The 20,041-nt window shown below is 37.4% G+C and overlaps 1 protein-coding gene across 7 annotated transcripts in view; it reads right to left on the bottom strand.

The window, feature by feature from the left end:
• Positions 1 to 20,041, bottom strand: part of EXOC6 (exocyst complex component 6) — a 93,991-nt gene that overhangs the window by 65,875 nt on the left and 8,075 nt on the right. For 6 of the 7 annotated variants that reach the window (XM_065067275.1, XM_065067276.1, XM_065067271.1 and 3 more), the window contains exons 2-5: positions 8,020 to 8,191; positions 6,683 to 6,730; positions 6,446 to 6,536; positions 5,507 to 5,552 (exon numbers count right to left, since the gene is read on the bottom strand). In XM_065067275.1, the coding sequence (XP_064923347.1) occupies positions 5,507 to 5,552; positions 6,446 to 6,536; positions 6,683 to 6,730; positions 8,020 to 8,191 (357 nt within the window). The other variant, XM_065067277.1, reaches the window with a different exon arrangement.

Genomic DNA, 20,041 nt, shown 5'->3' with positions numbered 1-20,041 from the left:
TATTTAAATTATACGGATCAGCTTATCAGAACACTGTTAGTTCATCTGGAAGGTTTTTGACTGCTGTCTCTAAGATCAGAATTAACATAATCCATTTAAAATCTGTTCTAGAGTCCCTTACTAACTACATATATATATATATATGGGGCTCAGGATCTTGCCCTTTTGACATCTGTTCTGATAAGGCACTCAAGTCTTATTAATTTGAAGGTCATCTGCAGGTCAGGATTTAAACGAAAAAGTTTTGCATATAATTTCAAGGAATTATGTATTTGTATATTTTGCTTTAAAAATAGACTTAATGCTGAAAATGTTGACAATAGTATTAGTTCTTATCATATGTTTTCAATCATATAAGGTAAAGATTGCCCATTTGCCTATAAATCAGTTAAAGAAGTACCTTCAATGTTAATTTTTATATAAAAATAGCTGTCTTCTGTCTATTCTTCTGAGCTAATCTTGTAAGAATAACTACCCCAGTGCAAAATTTATAATGGAAGCTTTGAAACTGAAGACACAGTTTGAAACACCAATAGAAGTCATATGATAAGCCTGTCCAGAACTGATTAATCTTGTCATCAGAACCAGAAAACTGTAAGATGGATTTTAGTAACACCTCCAAACTATAAAAATGGAAACTTCTAAAATCAGCTAGAAGTAGGCCAGGGGGTCGGGGGGATGGGGAAAGGAGAACACAACAACCAACCAACTGCCACAAAAACATAAGATTAATGTTAGTGTTTTGTATCATCTTATTCTAAAACTAGGCTGGTCTTTTACAAAATGGCCAAGTATCAGGCATAGAGCAGCCAGGTCTTGTATTAGAATTTGAAACATCAACACACAAAAACTTCAAAAGGAAGTGACCACTACTTTAGCGTACCCAAAGTACTAAGTTATGTTTTAAATCACAGAGAGCACTTTTAAGATTTTTATCAGCAGAGTGTCATTTTGAGACAGTTAAGAGAAATACTGAACCTTACTGAAAAAGCCCCATCAAGTTAAACTAGAGCAGTCAAGAAGCTGCTCTGGACAGAAGCAAGATGAACTCAAAGGTTGTGAATTTTCTGAGAATAACCCTTTGGTACACAAGCCTCTTGAGAAAAGAAATGTTTAGTCATGACCCAAAATTTCCTGCTGAAAAAAACAAGATGAGAGACAATAACCTTAAAATTATAATTTTATTTTAATTAAGGAAACAAACCTAATTTACAAAGAAAATATAGTGTTCTCCAACTTTTGTGTTTCCCTCTGAGGTAAATACTGTATATTCCTGCTTACAACATTTCCATTAAGTAAATGTGACAAACTTTTTGTACTGTACCAAACAAATTTAAGGGAGTTCACTGGAATTTTTCAATAATACTGTGGAAATGTCACCTTCATGGAGATCTTAAATAGAATATATTGAAGTTGCAACTGAAAACCTTTCACCACATGAGCAACTATTTTTTTTATTTTGTTTTTTAAATCTAGTTGCCTTACCAATTCTAAACCTAAATTTTAAACTTCCCCAGCATACCAATTTTATCAGTTGCCCCAAAGGACCACAAACTGAGGTCAAGGCACTACTAACTTGAAACTTCTGTAAAGTGAGTCAAAATCCCAATATTTCTGAAAATCAGATTAAAGAGCTGTTATGTGAAACAAAACAAGACGTGTGGAACACCTGTTTCATCCATAATGATGTGACAGGAGATTTTTTAAAAAATATAAATTATCAAGCAAATAGAGTTGTGAGAACAGTGAAGAAGAAAGCATCTGACAGTTCACCATCAGATATATATTTTGATTTTTACGGTTTTTTTCCATGGTACCTCTGTGAAGTACTGATTTGCAGTTGGTAAATTCCAGTGCTTCATTTTGACATGGTTCCAAAACATGCAGAAAACCAAAATCAAATCACCATTGGTTTTACCTGTTCCAGCATCTTGCCATACAGACATGCGTAGAACCAAATTTCATAAATTATGAAGTTTTCCTATTTGCATCCTTTATGTCTTCAGGTTTATTTGAATGCTTGGAAGGTTCATGCTGAGAAAGGCTGCATGACTGTCTCAGGGAGACTTAGTAACCTAAATAACTACACAACTCTGTCTTTCCCACAGTTCAGAAGAAAGCTTATAGTAAGGTCAAAACAAAAACAACCAGGTTTTTCAGGGAAACAAGCTCACTCTTTCTTTTGTCCTTCTCATGGCAGATTCAAGAAGATTCAGCAACAACCTTAACAGATTAATTTAATTATTTTCATTGTATGGTGGGTTTGGGGTTTTTTTTTTTTGTAACACTTATGGTGAAAGAAGACTTGCAAAAACACCAGTTCTAACAATTCTCAATTAGACCACAATCCCTTCAAGCAGCTGGGAACTTTCTCCAGAGACATACATCAAAATCCAAATGGCAACACAGCTGCATAAAATGTGTGATGATCTTATCTCTGACTTAAATTAAAGACCTAGGTATTCAGTGTAAATGCATAGCCCCCACTAGGTGTTTTGGAAAGCAGCGGAGAAACCACGCTTCTGCTTCCTCAGCTAAGACTTTAAACCTTCTACAACTCTTCCCAGCCAACTGTGCTCGTTCAGAGCAGATTCCACAGTTACTTCCTCTCACAACTATAGTTCTTGTCAATTTGTGTTATGCATGGCTCAGCAGACAGAAAAATAGGATACAGAGCCTTTCACCTCTAGGTCATCAGTTCAAACATACCCCACATCTGTAGGGACCAAAAGTTACTACAAACAGATGGCTTTTTGGAGTCCTCAGTAAATCTCCATTCTATCTGCATATACCAGGATATACTCCAGACCCCAAATCCTGCATTTCCTTAAAAGGCATCTGCCATGCAGAAAAGGAAATGGAATTCCAATCTTCATCTTAGAACAACTGTCCTTCAACAATACAGAATATCCACACTTTCTTCTTCTCTTCCTTTAAACGTCAGAAATACTACTATTCATAGTGCAAGACTGTAAGACAATGGAATCATGAAAATACATTCCAAAAGGCTGCAAGCAGAGAAAGTCAAAATAAAAGAGGTCTTTTAAAAAAAGACCAATGAAACATTCACTGCATTAATTAACTCCAGTGAAGGTTTATGAGAAAAATTATCTTTGCCTGAAATAACCATTCCTTATTGTTTTGTTAAGACAGGGATTGTGAATGCTCCTCTCTCTGACTCTTCCAGGAAAGGTTCAGAGCAAAACTTAGGAAGGTCAGTTTTGAAATTCCTTGGATCCGCGAACATCAGCTATCAGGTCTCTGCACTGACGCTACGGATGTCCTTGCTGTTGCTCAGTCACAGTGATGCTGTGAGTGATACACTCACTCTTTGGATTTGTTGCCTGTTAAGCCGCAAGGAAATTACCATTTGAATTAACTGTGAGTTCCAGGAGATAGCCACCTCCAGGCTGTATTATAGGGAATTGTAAGTCACGGGCCAAGTAGTAACTGTAGCATAGCTACTGAAAGAGATATCTGAGCTGGAGCAGTAGCCTGTAGCAGAGTCTAAACCTTCTGCGTGATTTCAAGGTTTGGTACCTCAAAGCATTATTCAGAATTATTAGTATTTTCCATAGAATTTTAAGACCTCCTCTCTGGCAACTTCTTCCACAGGAAAATTATCAAATCTGAATCCGTTAAACAACAGAAATTTAGGTTTAGATTTAAAGAGTGCTGATGATTTCTCAGAAAGCATACCAACCATCAGTGAACTCTCCAAAACTACTAGCAAATATGAAATCAACATGCTAAAAGCCATTTGCAATTTTATCTCACCTAAGTGATCTCTCTGTGATAATTTTAGGAACTATAACTTCCCTTGCAATTCCAAAACCAGGATGCTGCTTGTCTTGTCTGACAGAGCAAGTGAATGGCAGAATGCAGGCCTTGATCCCAGTGTTTCGGTATCTTCAGCACACAAAAGGCAGCACTCTCTACAGACCACCTTGCAGAAGGAAGTGGTGGGATTCAGCCAGCACAGCCTGCAGTCTGTTCTCTGACCAGAGCAGCAAGGGTGCTGCACTGTTCACATCTGTGTGCTCCAAGAGCACCGCAACAACACGCTACCAGCTACTCTAAGCAGATGTCAAACCAGTGCCCTGTTCAGAGGAAACAGGGAACAGCAGTCAAGCTGATAAGATTCACCGGTTCACATCTAGCAAATTTTGACTGTAATAAGAGACAGCATAGTGTCATAGCTATTAGGTCATTCCTAAAGCTCTTCTGTTTGTTCAGAAGACCTCACAGACAGTACGTGTGCACAGGTATCAAGTGGCACATACACCACTGGCAAAGTTGCTGCAATGCTGATTGCTCTGACATGTACAGTAGATGGGATGCATTTTGGACATGTTTGCACACAGGCCTTAGAACCGATTTGCTCATACACGGTGGTCATTGTTGAGGATTTTCAGATGTCCAGCAGGATGGCAGGAGGTGTTGGCTATCCAGACAAAAAGTCCAAAAGTAAATCTAGATTACACAGTAGACCTGTAGACACCTAACCATGCATAGCTAGTTCCAAATGGAAATAGTCAGGTCCAGACAGACTTGTTTAGCGGGAGCTCGCTGCAGTGGTGCCAGGTGCACAAAGAGGCAATGGCAACAACCATGAATCCGGCATGGGAAGACACAGAGCAATCGGCGTGACTGAGGCTGTATAAAAAGCAGGCAGGGAGGAAGGGGGCAATGATGCTGCAGACGTCAGGAAGAAGAAAATAGCAGCAGTTATATTGCTGGGGCGGGTGTGCGTGAGGTGCAAGGCAGCAGTATCAGCCTCGGTGGGACAGGACGACAGCTACAGGGAGGCAGGGGCAGTCAAGCTGCCATAGAAGAGAACTGGGGATACTGGGTTTACGGCACCAGTGAGTGGCTCTCTGAGAAGATGTAAAGTGAAGACACAACACAGGAAGGAGCAATTGGTCACATACATGAAAATTTATTTTTAATTATGGTTTTAATTTTTTTTTTAACAAGTCAGTTTGTCATGGTGGGGGGGAAAAGAAGACTTTTTGCACTTCATTCTCATAATCTCATGTACAAGAAAAATTAGCACAGAGATACCAGATAGGTCTGAAGAAAGGTATATGGACTTATGTGTCCCTTTTTCTTGGATTATTAATTGAATTTAAATATATCGTGATAGATTAATCAGGTATTAATGTACTCTAAAAGATCATTATTCCCTAAGGATCTTACTATTCTTGCTTCTTAAACTGTTTTAAGTACTAAAAAATAATACACTTTACTTCACATTTTATAACCATAATTTCACTGTATGTCATACTTATTTAAGCAAACATTATTTTTCATGGCAATCATTAAGCTCATAGAAGTCACAGTTGTTCACTTGCAGTGACACTTTTGGGACACAAGTATTATGAAAAGAAGACTACACATAGCAAGCTACAGGACTTAGAATACATATTTGTCTACATTAGTCTTTGCTATTCTATCAGTTTACTTACAAGTGTTATATTTCACTCATAGAAATAAGTTGACTCACCTTTTTACATTCATCTGTTCTTTTAGTTTGCTGTACATTTCCAGCACTGCATAAAAACAAGCAGATTAACCCATGGATCTTATTGTGGCTTTAGTTAGTAAAAGAGGAAAATACATACTGTAAAGGACAAACCATAGAAAAGGATATGCTAAATTTACCTTATTTAATTCCTACTATATCATAAACATAAGAAAATTAGCAAAAAATATTCTAGGAGGCAGCTAAGAAAGAAAAAAAGAACTGAACTCCTAACAGCTTTTAAATGAAAAAGAACTAAGACTAAACGAACCAGTAGACACCATATATATCAAGCATATTAATTCACTTACTACATACCATAACTTTATCTGCAGTACCAGCCTATGACCTGCCTCCATTAAATGGCAACAGTACCACCTACTGTACTCATAACAAGTCAACAACAAGACTTCACAAAGAAAAATTCTCAGATCTGTTTTATGCCAATATCATGAACAGGATAAAATCCTTATAGAGCTGTGTGTGATCCTACAATATTACATTTCTGAAACTTCACTTAGGGCACTTACATTTTATGAAAAAAACAAAGCCTGTAATGGCACAAAGCTAAAAGTACAACATTGAAACAGAATGATTAGCATTTTCCATAGAATTCAAACAGTAAAATCCATCCTCTTAAGCAACAAATTAATTGTTTATCACATTAAAAATATTACTTCATTTAAAGCTGTATGTGGCTGCATTGTTTGCATCATTTATGTGTCTCGCTGTCTTCTCACGAAGTGGCATAATTACATCACATATTGTAAAAGACAGAACTTACATGTTGACATCATTTTAAAACATGTTAATTATTTTGTTAAACTAGATGTTACAGGACAACTTAAAATGATTTTGCATTTTGGCTATTGTGACTTAATTGATTTAATTTCCCATCATATTTAGCTGTAGGTCTCTCACCTGGAAGACACAACTGCAGTTTTTCCACAACTGTTGTAATATTCTGTTGCTGAACTCTGCATCGGATTATTTCCTCTGTTTGGGCTATCACCTTAGAGGTTGGTGGTTTGTTTGGGTTGTTTTTGGTTTGGTTTGGTTTGGTTTAAGAGAGAAAGAATATCACAATTAGATTATGCAAATAAATTCAATTTGCTACAAATACTCATAATGCTCATATAGGAAGCACCGTTTTCTCACCTCTTTCCCAGCATCCTGAAGCCTCCGGTTGGTATCAGTAACTTGGACCTTAAAAATAATTTCACCTTTGTTAGACAAATATGCATATATTGCCCTGATGTGACTGCTCACCCTTGTAATCAGATCATGCTTCATGAGAAACTTAGAACAAAGAAATGCAAATTCAAATTAACTCTACAGCTTGAACTTGAACTTTTGATCGCAAAGGGCTTTTGTTAACTTCAATTACTTATGACAGTTCTTTCTAACAGATTCTGTGGCAAACTTCTCAAATTTAGTTGGGATTTTTGAACTTTCCTTGTTTCTTTAGGTCTGTCAAACAATTCAAATCATTGACCCAATTGACCACTGGTCCCTTTTTGATAACCTCAATGAGCTCTATGGGCCATTCATTGTCTGTAAGAAATGGTGATTGCATTTTATGGTAATTAAACATTCATACTTTGCTGAATGCAAACACTGGGTGGTTGATTAACATCAAACGTGGAAATCTCCAAACCACAGCAACATTTTAATGCTGCAGGTGCAGGCAAAGCTCGACCTCAGATTTTCCCACATAGTAAGTGACTCATTAGGTCATCATAATAAGGAAGCACATTCTAGTTTATTAAAAATCTCATTAATTTCTGAACAAAGATGCTCAATGACCTCATTGACGCTGTATTTGGTCTCTTGTTATCTGAATATCCTTTATATAATGCTCTTCTAATCATAACCTCTGATGAACTATGCTCATTCTGTCTGGTGTGCATATTTTGCTCTCAAAAGTGTAAAGAGAGCTAAAAGGGATGGATCTCATAATTCATTATTCTGCATTCTGATTTGGGAGTAAATCTTAGTTCTCATTTCTAATAAAAACTACTAACTCCATCTACTCTTCTACTCATTACAGAGCAAAGAAAATCTATTTTTCATGCATAAAAGCAATATTTTTATTTTGCTAATCAAGATTTTAAATTTTTCTAAGGTCTGACATATAAACGTACGATTAGAAAAGACCAATGTAAGAAACATTTGGTTTACCATTTGTTGTTCTTTCCTTTCCGAGAAAGCCATTAAAAAGGGCAAAATAATTTTGCTAACATTTCTGAAAACATACACTAAAAAAAAAATCAGAGTTAGACCTAATGAAATATTTGGCTTTGCAAATGTGAATTATTGGATCAGGCAACACATCTTTAATCACAAATCCTAAATAATCCAATTTTGAAAAATTGTTGCAAACATAAGAGTGCGTGTGATAATCACTAAATTCTTGTTCTTTGGTAAGAGAGTCAAGTTCTTTCTTTAAATTCTAAGACAATGATATATGAAAGTCTGAAAAACTAGTTCCTTACCTTTAATTTTTCTGCATCAGCCCTAACTTTAAGAAGCTCTGTAATAGCATCCACAAAGCCCTGATGGTGAAAATTGCACATCTTTTCTATCTCCCTGTCATGGTTACGTATGCAGGCATCTAGTTTTTCCATAAACCTCTGATGTGCATTTGGTTGGTCATCATATACAGACCTGTTAAACACAAATAAGAAAACCAAAGTTTACTTTTTCCCCCAGTTAAAAGCAGTATGCCAGGATTTTTACTGAAAATCCCCTCGTAAAGAAAAAAAAACAAAAACAAAACCAAGAGCACGCAAACTTGATGTTACGGTGGCATCATTTGTGATTCACTCCACCAAAATTAGCATTAAAAGAAAGAAAGACGTGGCACAAAACTGAGAACCCAGCCCTTATGGCATTAATCCAGGTGCTTAACCAGTTACATCATGGTTGACCTGAGCCTCGCTGGTCTGTTATTTATGCCCTAATGCTCAAATATGGGTACAAACGAATTATTTTCTCCAACCATCTCAAATAGCACGGATCGCTTTTCCATCAAATTCCACTCTTTGCTAAATACAAATAAGTGCAAACATACAAATTTGCTTTTCTGGTATTCCTAACATCAGAGTTACCCAACTAAACCAGGGCTGGATGCTTCCAGCCAGAACAAGGGGAGCACTGTGCGGGGGCGGCCGGACCCCCGGCAGAGGGCAATCCCCAGGGCCGCCTGCCCCTCCTGCCCGCGCTCAGCGTCTCCCAAAGCAAAACCACGACACGCACATGCCTGAGGCTGCTGCCTCCATGGGATCTGGCTTGCAGGAATGGCTAAAATCAGGTCTTTTGGTTTACTTCACTAACTGTTTTGACTAGTACACTTATAAACATCAAACAGGGAACATGACTCCTGGAGAAATGACTAGCGTAGCTTGTTGAGCTGTGTCAGAAATAGAAAGCTGTGTGGAAAAATGGGAGTAGGCAAAGGAGACAGGGGGTAATTTAAAGCTTTAGACTTTAGCAGAGGAAGCAAGAAAAGAAGTATTACAGAGAAATGTACTGGAAATCAAAGGTATGAAGTCTCACAAGAAGGGTAAGGCAAAGGCAGCTCCAAAACTTGATTAATAACTTGATGCAGCAACAACAGCAAAGACAGGTAACTTTTGAAGCAGCTTTTCAGATAGAATGAGAGCAACAATACAAGGATAATAAAGCCATAAATATATGAACGTTTGTACTGCAAACTACAAGGATCCAAAAAAAACAGATCAAAAATCTTTAAATTGCTTTTTTAAGCTGTTGATTTCCTTTCATAATTACAAAGTTTTCTCCAGAAATGCAAAAGGAGAAGCTTCTTTAAAATAATTTTTAAAAATATGTTAAGATGGGAAAAAAAAAAGAGGCTGAAGTTCCAATGGTCTCAATGTAGCGTGTGTAAATACAGTCCTAAGTCCAAAACCCAAGCAACAGTCAGTCAAAGCCTCTAAAACTCTTGAGCAGAGGGAAAGTACTTCCCTGCCAGTCTTCTCAGAGAATTCTGACTTCCCATATTCTTCGAGATCCTCTTTTCTAACCAGACAGCTGGGCGCTGACGAGATCTGGGGTCATCATCACCCGTTCAACAAACCCATAGCTGAGTGTCTGACAAGAACTTGACCTTTCAAGGAAGAAAATGGTATAGAAGAGATTGAAAAGACTCTTGTAACTAGATCCTTCATCCTTTTGAGTTCCTTTTGACCTTGGACTCGGAGAAGCAACTTAAGTTCAAGACATGAGAAAAGTAATAAGCTGTCCTACGTGCCAAAAGAAGAAAGCCAGTTCCTGGTAGCCTTTGTGCAGTAGATATTTTCTCAGGAAAAATCTATTCAATAAAATATTCCTAGAATATCCCCCTTTTGATAGGAAAATAAGGCTAAGGTTCTGAAAGGCAGGTTCTTTCCTTCAAAGTACACCAGGGGAAAATCCAAGGTTGTTGACCCATTAAGTGGTTCATAAATGGAAAAACAGCTTTCACCCTTTCCACTGCTGCAGTTTGAAATGACAGCTGGAGGGAGCAAAATTGTGACAGTCAAGTCTCTCCTCCTGAGGCTCCTGTTAGACTCCCTGACAGAGATTCCTCAAGGCTGCTTAGGACAACTGAGGTTTAAGGGGCTGTGGTGGAAGACCATGAGTGACCCACACCTGCCAGTGGGAAACATCTGCACCCAAAACCTGGAGCTGGCTGGAGGGAGACGCAGCAACCTGGCCGGGGGGAAAGAAAGGTGCAAGACACACAGCGCTGAGTCAGCTCTCCTTTGGCAACCTGATGTTCTGCATCTGAAGACATGAGGGCAAGCATGTAACTGTATCACAGTTACCTGGAAAGAAATGGGAAAGGAACAAGAAAAAGGCTCAACAACTAATGTTCTAGTCCTTTGAAATACATAGGACAAGCTGGTTACATGAGTGCTGCTCTGTCTCAGTAAGAAAAGGGTCAGAGATGTTGGAACCCACAGGGTGGCCACAGAGGGACACCCACCTGTCTCCAGAGTACCGTTACTTGAGAAGAAATAAAAAGATTAGGAAGACCAGAGGCATCAGACAGGGCCTTCATAGATACTCGCACACATGAGCTTCCACCAAATGGGCTGGACTCACCATCTATACTGCACTGAATGCTAAAGGAAAAATCAGCAAGAAGTTTGATTTATTACTGCTTCCTTGAGCCTTTCATCTAAGTGTGGAAGGAGTCTCCAAGTTTAGGTCTCCTTCCAATGTTCTCAAAGGGAAGTGAGAAAGGACTGTCATTATCACAAAGAGGAGTCTTCTGTCATTGTGTACTTGTAAGTCGTGTAACAATTGACAACACTAGTAAAACACAGTGGACCAAATATACCTAAAATGAGAGTAAGACTGTAAAAGGATGGTGCAAGGGGAACTCCATGCTAGAGTTTGTACCACCAAGCTTTCTTTGGTAGTAGCAATGCACTGACTTTTCAGACTTAGTTATTGTTTGATAATTTGGGATACCCAGCAGCTGCGGTTCGGCCTAGCTGTCTTGATACCTTTTCATCGATTTCAGATTTGCCAGCTAGCAGACATGCTGTTAAAATACTGAGGGAGGGAAATAATTTATGATCAGGAGATTTTTCTTTAAAATGTGACCAAACTATTGCAGACAATATAGCCCCAAATTGTGGAAGCACAAACGATATAACACAGGCAGTACAGTATTCATGGTTATAAAAATTGGCATTTATTATTTTTTCTCAGTATTAAAGCTACTTATACTTCAGTTTAATGATGATAAATAAAGTACTGACTGATAATTCTCAGGAGAATTATCACAATATTTAATTCAAAATCATACAGGGAAAAAATGCTTAAAATTGAGGAGGAATAAACCAATACTGTGTACATCCAAATGTACCGCCTTAACCACACGATTAGCCTACCTTACTAAAATAATATTACTATTTAACATACTAAATTACACTGTGTTCTGCAGAGATACTAATAAAAAGGTGATCTGTGATCTAAACCAGTATTTTGACAGAGCTCCTTAAGATTCACTGGTAGTATAAATTCCATATTAATTACATATGCAGACAGCTCCATCTTGTGGGAACAATAACAAATCATCCCTCTCTTTCAGCACACTAGAAAAAAACTGCTGAGACAGAACTGCTTAAAGAAATAAATCATCACACTATTTAAAAGAAATTCACACTTTGTATCACAACTCTCTGATTTAGGTGTGAAGAAAGAAGACAGATGAAACAAGTTCATAACTTTCTTAAGACGCTGTACTCTTAGGTCACGATACACAGGCTATTTCAGAGGCTTTGGAAGGAAGTCTGACCTAAAGCACTGGCCTTTTTGAAAGCGTAAGTGTACTCAGGACAGCCATGCCACCTCTGGCCATGCACAGAAATGAGGCTTTTTCTCAAAACTACAAACACAATCGAGGGGATGCACACCTGATTCACCCATTATGGAACATCACGCATTTAAGAGTACAGTTTATTTATACTGAAGCTTATTTTCCATAGATACATTTCCAGAATTACCTATATGTATCTAAATAAAGTAATTGCTATCTTAGAATAATTATCTGAAAGGTGTACATTTTAACAGATTATGGCACAGCAAGTAATCCTGATAGCAATTTGGTACTCATCAGAGTTAAACCATCAGGCAGACAAAAAAACATATTTCAATATCTTGGAGAGAGACATGGAAACCTGAAAGTGTCCTATAGCTATTTCTTTTAAATTACAAGACAAAATTAACAGAATTTACAACACATACACACACACAGAGTTCTGTTGGGAAGACAGTGAGGAAGCGGTAACTCTTCCAGATGCATTTATTTCCTCAGGAGACAACCTCTACATCCAAATACATCTACCCTAAAAATCTCCCTCTCACTATAAGCTGTTTCACATGCATCAGTGGGAAGCGTCATTAAAAGGGGCAAACGTGCCTAGGCTGTGAAGAGAAATTTTACATGTGTAATACAGTTCTTTCAATTTCTGTTTACATTTTTACACTTCTGAATGAAGAACCCCAAGGATCCTCTTCATGGGCCCCTGAAGTGGATGCCAGTGGTCCAAAATACAGCACAAACTGGAACTGAGCAAAACTGAAACACATGATCAGTTTGTACTACAAGTGCTTTCAACCTCTGATCTACACAGCTATAGGAACCTACAGACTACTAGAGGTTGATTCACACATCTAGTAGTGTAGCAGGTTATTTGTTTATATTTCCCAGAACTGTATATAGACAGAGACTTATTTTACTCACTCATCCTGACAACTGGACAATGAGTCATATTAATGCTACAATATAGTACAGAAAGTATTCAAATGAGGGGAAAGAAATGAACCAGGAATAGTCAGAAACAGCTTAACTTGAAAGAGAAGGATGTCTCAGCTACTGGCTCAATTTTATTTCAATAGGGATATATTCCCTTGACCTTTTCTTACCAGCTATGCTGAAAGGAGAAAGACAAGCATGAACAGCTTTGAATTCAGGTCTCAATAAAAAAAACAAAGAAGAATTTTCAGATATAGCACCATCTTCCAATTGAAAAAAATAAAACAAGGTTACTTTATACCATAAAAAACCTCCCTACAATTTTTATTTTCAAAACCGAAACACAATATGAAAAACATGTATTTAATAGGTCTTAGTGACAATTTTTTTGTGTTTACATGCAAAAATCTATTGAAGCACCAGAGGGCACCATTGTATTCACAAAAATACTAGCTGCTGAGTAAGCAAAAAGGCTAACCTTCAGAGGAAACTAGTTTAAATTCCGCCCAGAAACACAAAACCTGCCAAGAATTCCACCTGACCCTTCACAAAATAATAAGTTTTTTAAAATCAATTACCCTCACATCATCTGATCCATTCTATAATGACAACTCTATACATATGCATTATCACTCTGAGCCACTGTCATAGATCTCTTTCACAAATGGTTACAGTACAGCTTTAAAGATACATTTCTGCTAGCATTTCATACAAGTATTTTCTATGCATGTGGCCAGGATACATGTTATTAAATGCCTGAGTGCAAATGGGATTAAAAGAGGATCAATATTTCACTAAGGAGGAGGGAAATAAAAACTCGCAGGCCAAAAAGTATCATAAGCCAGAAATTAATGGAATACATTGGCCGGACTACTGGAAAGGTAGGCAAAGGAAGCACATATAGACTCGTAAGTGTAAAAGGAGAGGAGCCTAAAAGCATTTCTTGAGAGTTCAGCAAATACCCTAAATTTGCTTGTTCCCTCCTCACCCCCTGTCTTCACGTCTATGTCATCTTCCCACTAGAAAATGAGAATAATCAGAAACCTAAACACAACTTCTGCTCTAATCTATTTGGTGGGAGTTTAGCATGGAAAAGTGAATTCCAAGAGTAACTCGAATGAGAACTACAGTAATTTTGTCCCTCACATCTATGGCAATAGCTATAACTTTTCAATGGTAAGCAGAACTGTGCAGGTACTCAGGCTTCAGGCAAAAATGAACTTGAAGAGTTTATTTTATAAAAAATAAAAGCTCCATACTTTCATAAGAAAATAATGATTCAGAAGATAATATTAATTCCTGGTTGGTAATAAACAATTCTGTCAATTAAATTCATTACTAAACCAGTTTACTAGATAAAAGGAAAAAAATAACAAACCCCTTTGTGGTTAAAAAAAACCAAATCTATTATTTCTTGAAGGTTTTGGGGCTTGTTTTTCATGTGCTTCTTAGTTTTTTCAATGGGCAATGATTCAATTTTTAATTGCAAGTCACATTCAGGAGAAACATCTCTGAGCTTACGGAGCATTACTGTAAATTTTTAGAATGAGCAATTCTCATCCTAGTAATAATTTAAAATAATAGGTTCTAACAGCAAAGGGTCTTGGATAATTTATTTTTAAATAGAATAAAAAAAAAAAAAAAAAAGTCTGAAAATAGAGAAAAAAACCCACTGATCTTTTTACAGGACAAAATAGCTCCTTGCTAATGTCTTGTCATCTTCCACCATCTTCACAGTCCCAGTCCATCCTGTTCTGTCCCATTTCTAGGATGAATTGCAGGTTCCCCACCCCTGCCTGCATTGCCACAAAGTCTTTAATTTCTTGATTACGCAAGACATATGAAGCAATTAAAAACTGTAAACACATATTCCTTTCAGGGTACTGACAACCACTTAGTAAGTGTCAATTAGTTACACCTCCATGAATGCTGTGACGATGATGGGAATTACACATATCTGCACAATAGCTGTACAAGTTTGACATGGAATATAAACCTGACCGTGCAACTTCTGAACTGCAAGGGATGCAAGAGAAAAAGATTCATTTGGAGAACTTCAGATTTAGCATTATGAGGAAAAAAAAAATCAGCTGATCATTTTGATCAGTTAAATCAAGTCACAAAAAAACCCTCTCAGACATATAATTTTTATTCAGTTTTTCAAAGTAATACTTAAACCACACAAATAAACCAACTCTCAAATGAAGAAACTATGCTTCTGCAAAAATCATGTTTTTAGCATTCGTATCTTGCTACCAAAGCAAATTTCGTGCTGAGGTTAGAGATGCTCTCAAATAGCTCCCACACACATAGTGCGAGAAGTGGCCCAGCAAACATTTGTCCTCTTCTTCCATTTCTCATTTGATTGGAAAAAAAAGACAAAGAGACATAGAGACATATTAAATACAATTATAAAACAGTATTTACAACTCAAACTTGCATGATTAATTAAGTGGATCGAGATGGAAGCACAAAACACTGACCATGCAAATTCAGACTCAGCCCTTAAAACAGACCTGTCATTGTGACTATAACCATGGCATCCCTAGCCACGATACTGTATCACACACCCATTCAAGCTGCAGTTTCACAGGAAACACTGCAAAAACTTCCATTGTCCTAAAATATACAAAGATATTTTCTGTTTACACAAACTGCAAACTTTGTAGGGATTTTTCCATGGAGTAATTTCATATAGGTTGCTGCATACACCCTAAAAAGCTTTATAAAATAATGTCCAGGTGTTTCCTGTAATTCAACTGGAGTTATGGTAATAAGCACTTTTCTTAAAACCTAAGCAGTGTTTTCATGCCAGGTGCTACCTAGGGTCCAGTTCTGACATCCTTATTCATAATTACATCTCACCGCTTTATTTGAAAGATCATACTACATGCCAGAACAGCGCAGAACTCAAGCTACGGCCTAATCAGAGAAAAGATTTTATTAATCTTAGTTAAGCTGTTATGCTTTACTTGCCCGGTTTTCCTGGATGTGCAATTTCTGTGAATTGTTCTCACTAATAGTATCCTGTTTCTACGAGCAGGAAAAGGCTGAGTATGGTTTGTTAGTTAACATTACTTCCTATAAGCGGGGTCCATATGCTGTGGTAGCAGCACTCCAGCGGTCATTGTTCATGCTGGATAAGCAATGGATCACGCTGGTGGCTGTTAATGCACATCCTCTGCAGCCAAACACCACTGATAATCAGCAACCCCAGATTTGCAATAGATTTCCTTCCTCCTTCCTGTTTGCACCCTGCTGACCAAGGAGATGCCTCTTCCTGCCGAGCCTTTGTGCCACTTACTGGTGTATGAAGCAAGAAACTGAAAAACAAGTGCTAGACTACTTTTTTTTTTTCCCTTATTTTGTGTTCTAATAGACTAAAAAGACAGCAACGAAAACGGCAGCTTCACTCCCTTTGGTACTAGCTATTGCCACATAGCAAAATGCCAGGTTTGGGCACCTGTTTCATATACCTAAACGGATTCAGTGGACATAGTTGGAACCTATGTTATTTCATAGAAAATGAAAAAAGAAATATTTCCACAGACTGTAACATAATTTTTTGGGGAGTAATGGCTTCATCTATAAATGAAATTGTGAGCTTCTAAGTTCTTTTTAAAGATTTGATCAGATTTCTACTACACACGTCCCAGAGATAATTAGCCATCTATTACAACATACCTAATTTGCCTTTTTTATCTGGAGTACTTTAAACATAAACTTCAAGACAAATATGTACCAATTGTTTCTGTAGAGTCTTCATGAGACACAAAAACAAAACAGAAAGTTTAATGTCACAAATGTCTAAGTTATTTATTTCAAAAGGCTTTGAATACCAACACTACACTACACAGATGTAAACATATTCTTTTAGAAATCAAGAAGTTCCAGACTAAATAAAATATCCAATAATTAAAGTTTCAAACCTAACTGGATTAAGTATGTATTCTATTAACTACAGATCACACCAGATAATTCTTTGATGTGTCACATTCCTCTGCAAACGTATAACCAAAGGATGTATTTTCCAATAATTTTCTGTTACTAATTTCTTTTAACTCTGTGAGCTTACATAGCCTAAACATAGAAAATCATTGTGTATTTTTCTCATGCAAATCGACAGCCTGTACTATATATCCTCTGCACATGCACATCTCCCAGGATCACCGAAGAAAATGAAAGCTGACTTTTGAAAAACGCTGCTGTTAATTCAAAAGCCAGGGTAAAACTACCTCACAGTGTTTTCTGTCTGTTGGGAAGCAACTAACAGGGTTGAAGAAACTGACTTCTGCTGCTCTTTGTGACCTTACTCCATCTACCAGCTTGACAAACAGAGGAAGCAGCAGAAAACCCATTCACACCTTAGGGCAAGGAAGGTGACACTCCAGCACGCCACAGAAAGTCCACACTTCAGGAGGAGCTAACACACATTGGCTACCTCATTACAGTTTCCTAAGTTTATGAAACAAAACAGAACAAACATACAGTACAAAACAATATCAACTATGTAACTCTTATCTTGAAATTAACTAAAACCAAAATTCGGAAGAAAACGTTGCCTGGCTGAAACCAATGGGGCAGAGATCCTTCAAAGTGACTCCACACACAAGGAAGTGTGCAAACTGCACAAGTCCCAGTGAGAGCTGCTACCAACAAAAACACCTACATGTCTGTAACAGAAAGGAGGATATAGTGCATTAAAACTGAAATATGCAATATTTGAAATTTTAAACACTTCTTTGCGAAGTTGAAATGTCTCAAAAGCATCCCCCCCTAGGTACACATACTATAGTTTATGCATTATTAATTTTGTATTACTCTGATTCATGGGAGAATTGCAAGTTACGCTCTCTGCAGTTTTGCAAGCACATTACTTCCTCTGACATAGTGAAAATCCCACTCACAGTATCAGACCTGAACACCTTTATCATGCTATATGAAAAATAAAAGTTGTTCTATTTCTCTCTGCAGGTTCTAGTGCAGATCTGTTCCAAGACATCTTTTAAGTCCTCTGCCAAACCCCAAGTCTTTCCATCAGGGTCGATGCATTCTAAAACCTGCTTCTTTCCTTCTTAATAGCTCTGTCAGTGATTAAGTTCCCTACTAGTTTGGTATTACTGGCAAAGGTTGAGGTACAGAAGGGCTTCGGCCAGGCTCCAGGAGAGATCATTAACTCCTTCCTGCACAGGACACGATTTCTCAGGCACACAAATAATTCCTTAGTAGACATGGACAAGATTAGGAGGAGATACGTTGTTGAGTGTATTTTAAACTGAACATTAAATTGAAAATGATGTCATTGTTTTACCAAGGTCTGTGGTGACAGGGATTAGGTTTGGGCATTTCAACCATCACCAGATAATAGCCAGAAAGATTAGCAACAGCTAAGACTTGATAACTAGCCATAGCAAGCCCTTCAATAAGATAAAATCTAATGTGATTACTTGATGTTGATGCAAAGCTAGGTTGGTGTTTTCAAAAAAGTTAATACTTAATAGTTTACTACAAGCCACAGAAATAGTTTCCTATTTGCAAACCCATTCCTGGCACTACCTTAGAAGCATTATTTAAGAAACATCAACCTTTGTAGATTTTTATGAGCTCATTTTAGTAGTATCATCCATAAAATGCAACATGACAAAACTTGCTTAACTGCAGTTGCTGTAATTTCAGCTTTGTATGCACAAACACTCTAGCACTGCCAGGTCAAAACCAGGCTTATATTTAATGGAATTATGATAAGACTCCTCAGGTATCTGTGCTGAGGAAAATGCAAAGTCTCAGAGCAATGGCTCAGCACCACACAGAAAGCTGGAGTGCAGTTCATGCTGTTGGCTTCCCCCAAAAATCTGCAAGAAAGTAAGTACCCATGTGACTGGAATTTGTGCATTTATGCATTTCCTATGCATATGGCAGGTCCAAAAATCTGAGTCAACAGACCCTAAATAAAACCAGTTTGAGGAATAAGTTGATGAAGAAATGACATTAATTACAATTGGCTTTCCTGAATTTAACTGATGCAACACTGAGTAAGCCATTCATATGGAGAGAAGGTTAAATTTAAATGAAACACAGTGTTACGAACTGCATGAACCACCTACCAAGTACACTATTCGAGATCTCTTGGTAGATGATCCCTATATTTTAAAAGCTGTAATGTATTTTTAAACATGCTTCCTAAACACAGGAACAATTTCAAGCTCTTTGGTGATGCTTGTGAAATTGGAGAGAGCTATTTCAGAAGTATTATTCACAGAGGTTACTAGTTAGGTTAAAGCTTCACTTGGCAGTCACCCATTTGGAAAACACTGCAAGAACTGAGTCAGAAGCTGATGCATGAACACTTAAAAAGATCAAGATAACCTGATTTGCAGACACATATTTCATGACAAAATTAATCAACATTGAAGCTAAAGATTTCTTTGCACAACAGAAAAATACAGTGCAGATATGATTACCCACAAACAGTTTCGGGTTTTAAAAAAAGTAGAAAACTACTATGTTGAAACTTGCAGCAATGGAAGCAAATCCTCACCTTCTTCTAAAATATGTTTTGCCACCAATGGTAAATCTGCCCAGAACATTAGGCTAGCCCACAGAAAAATCAGAACTGTAGTTCTGCCACTGAATATATAAATGGCAGATTGATGAATCTGTCTTATGCTGTTTCAACTCTATGTAATGGACTAGTGATAAAAAAATATTGCTCCTTCATAGCTCCTTCATATACATGGTGATAGACCTGCTCACAGAAACACTTGCTTTATCTGACCGTTGCCTTTAAACACTTGTAATATCATCAAATCCTGCACCAAGTAAAAAAACCTGCAACTGACACTACAAGCCAGCCACCAGTTTTTTCAGGATACACTGTTCCCAACGAGCAGGCTGTTCTCTTTAGAGCAACTCGGCTGCAAAATTGGAGTTAGCTATTATAATGAACCGATATATAAATATACATTGAAGTATGCGCTTGATCCAAAAAAAACCCACGGCTAACACACAAGGAATTTCTAGTTCCTTTGGGCTACTTTGTAACTTTGGTTTGAAAGGGAATGAGGAATGAAACACATCATTAACTTGAAAATGGAGCAGGGCTTGAAGACAGACCGTTAATGAAGATATAGACTGCTGATTTTTGAAGCATAAAAATAGCTTACAATGCTGTACAACGTTATCATATTATTTGAAATTTAAATACATCATCAATTCTGATTCAAAGCATTGGTTGATGATCTCAG

Source organism: Columba livia, chromosome 6 (genome assembly GCF_036013475.1).
Source record: "Columba livia isolate bColLiv1 breed racing homer chromosome 6, bColLiv1.pat.W.v2, whole genome shotgun sequence".
Taxonomy (NCBI): Eukaryota; Metazoa; Chordata; class Aves; order Columbiformes; family Columbidae; genus Columba; species Columba livia.
The sequence above is the reverse complement of the archived record's forward strand: the minus strand, read 5'-3'. Positions and strand labels throughout refer to the sequence as shown.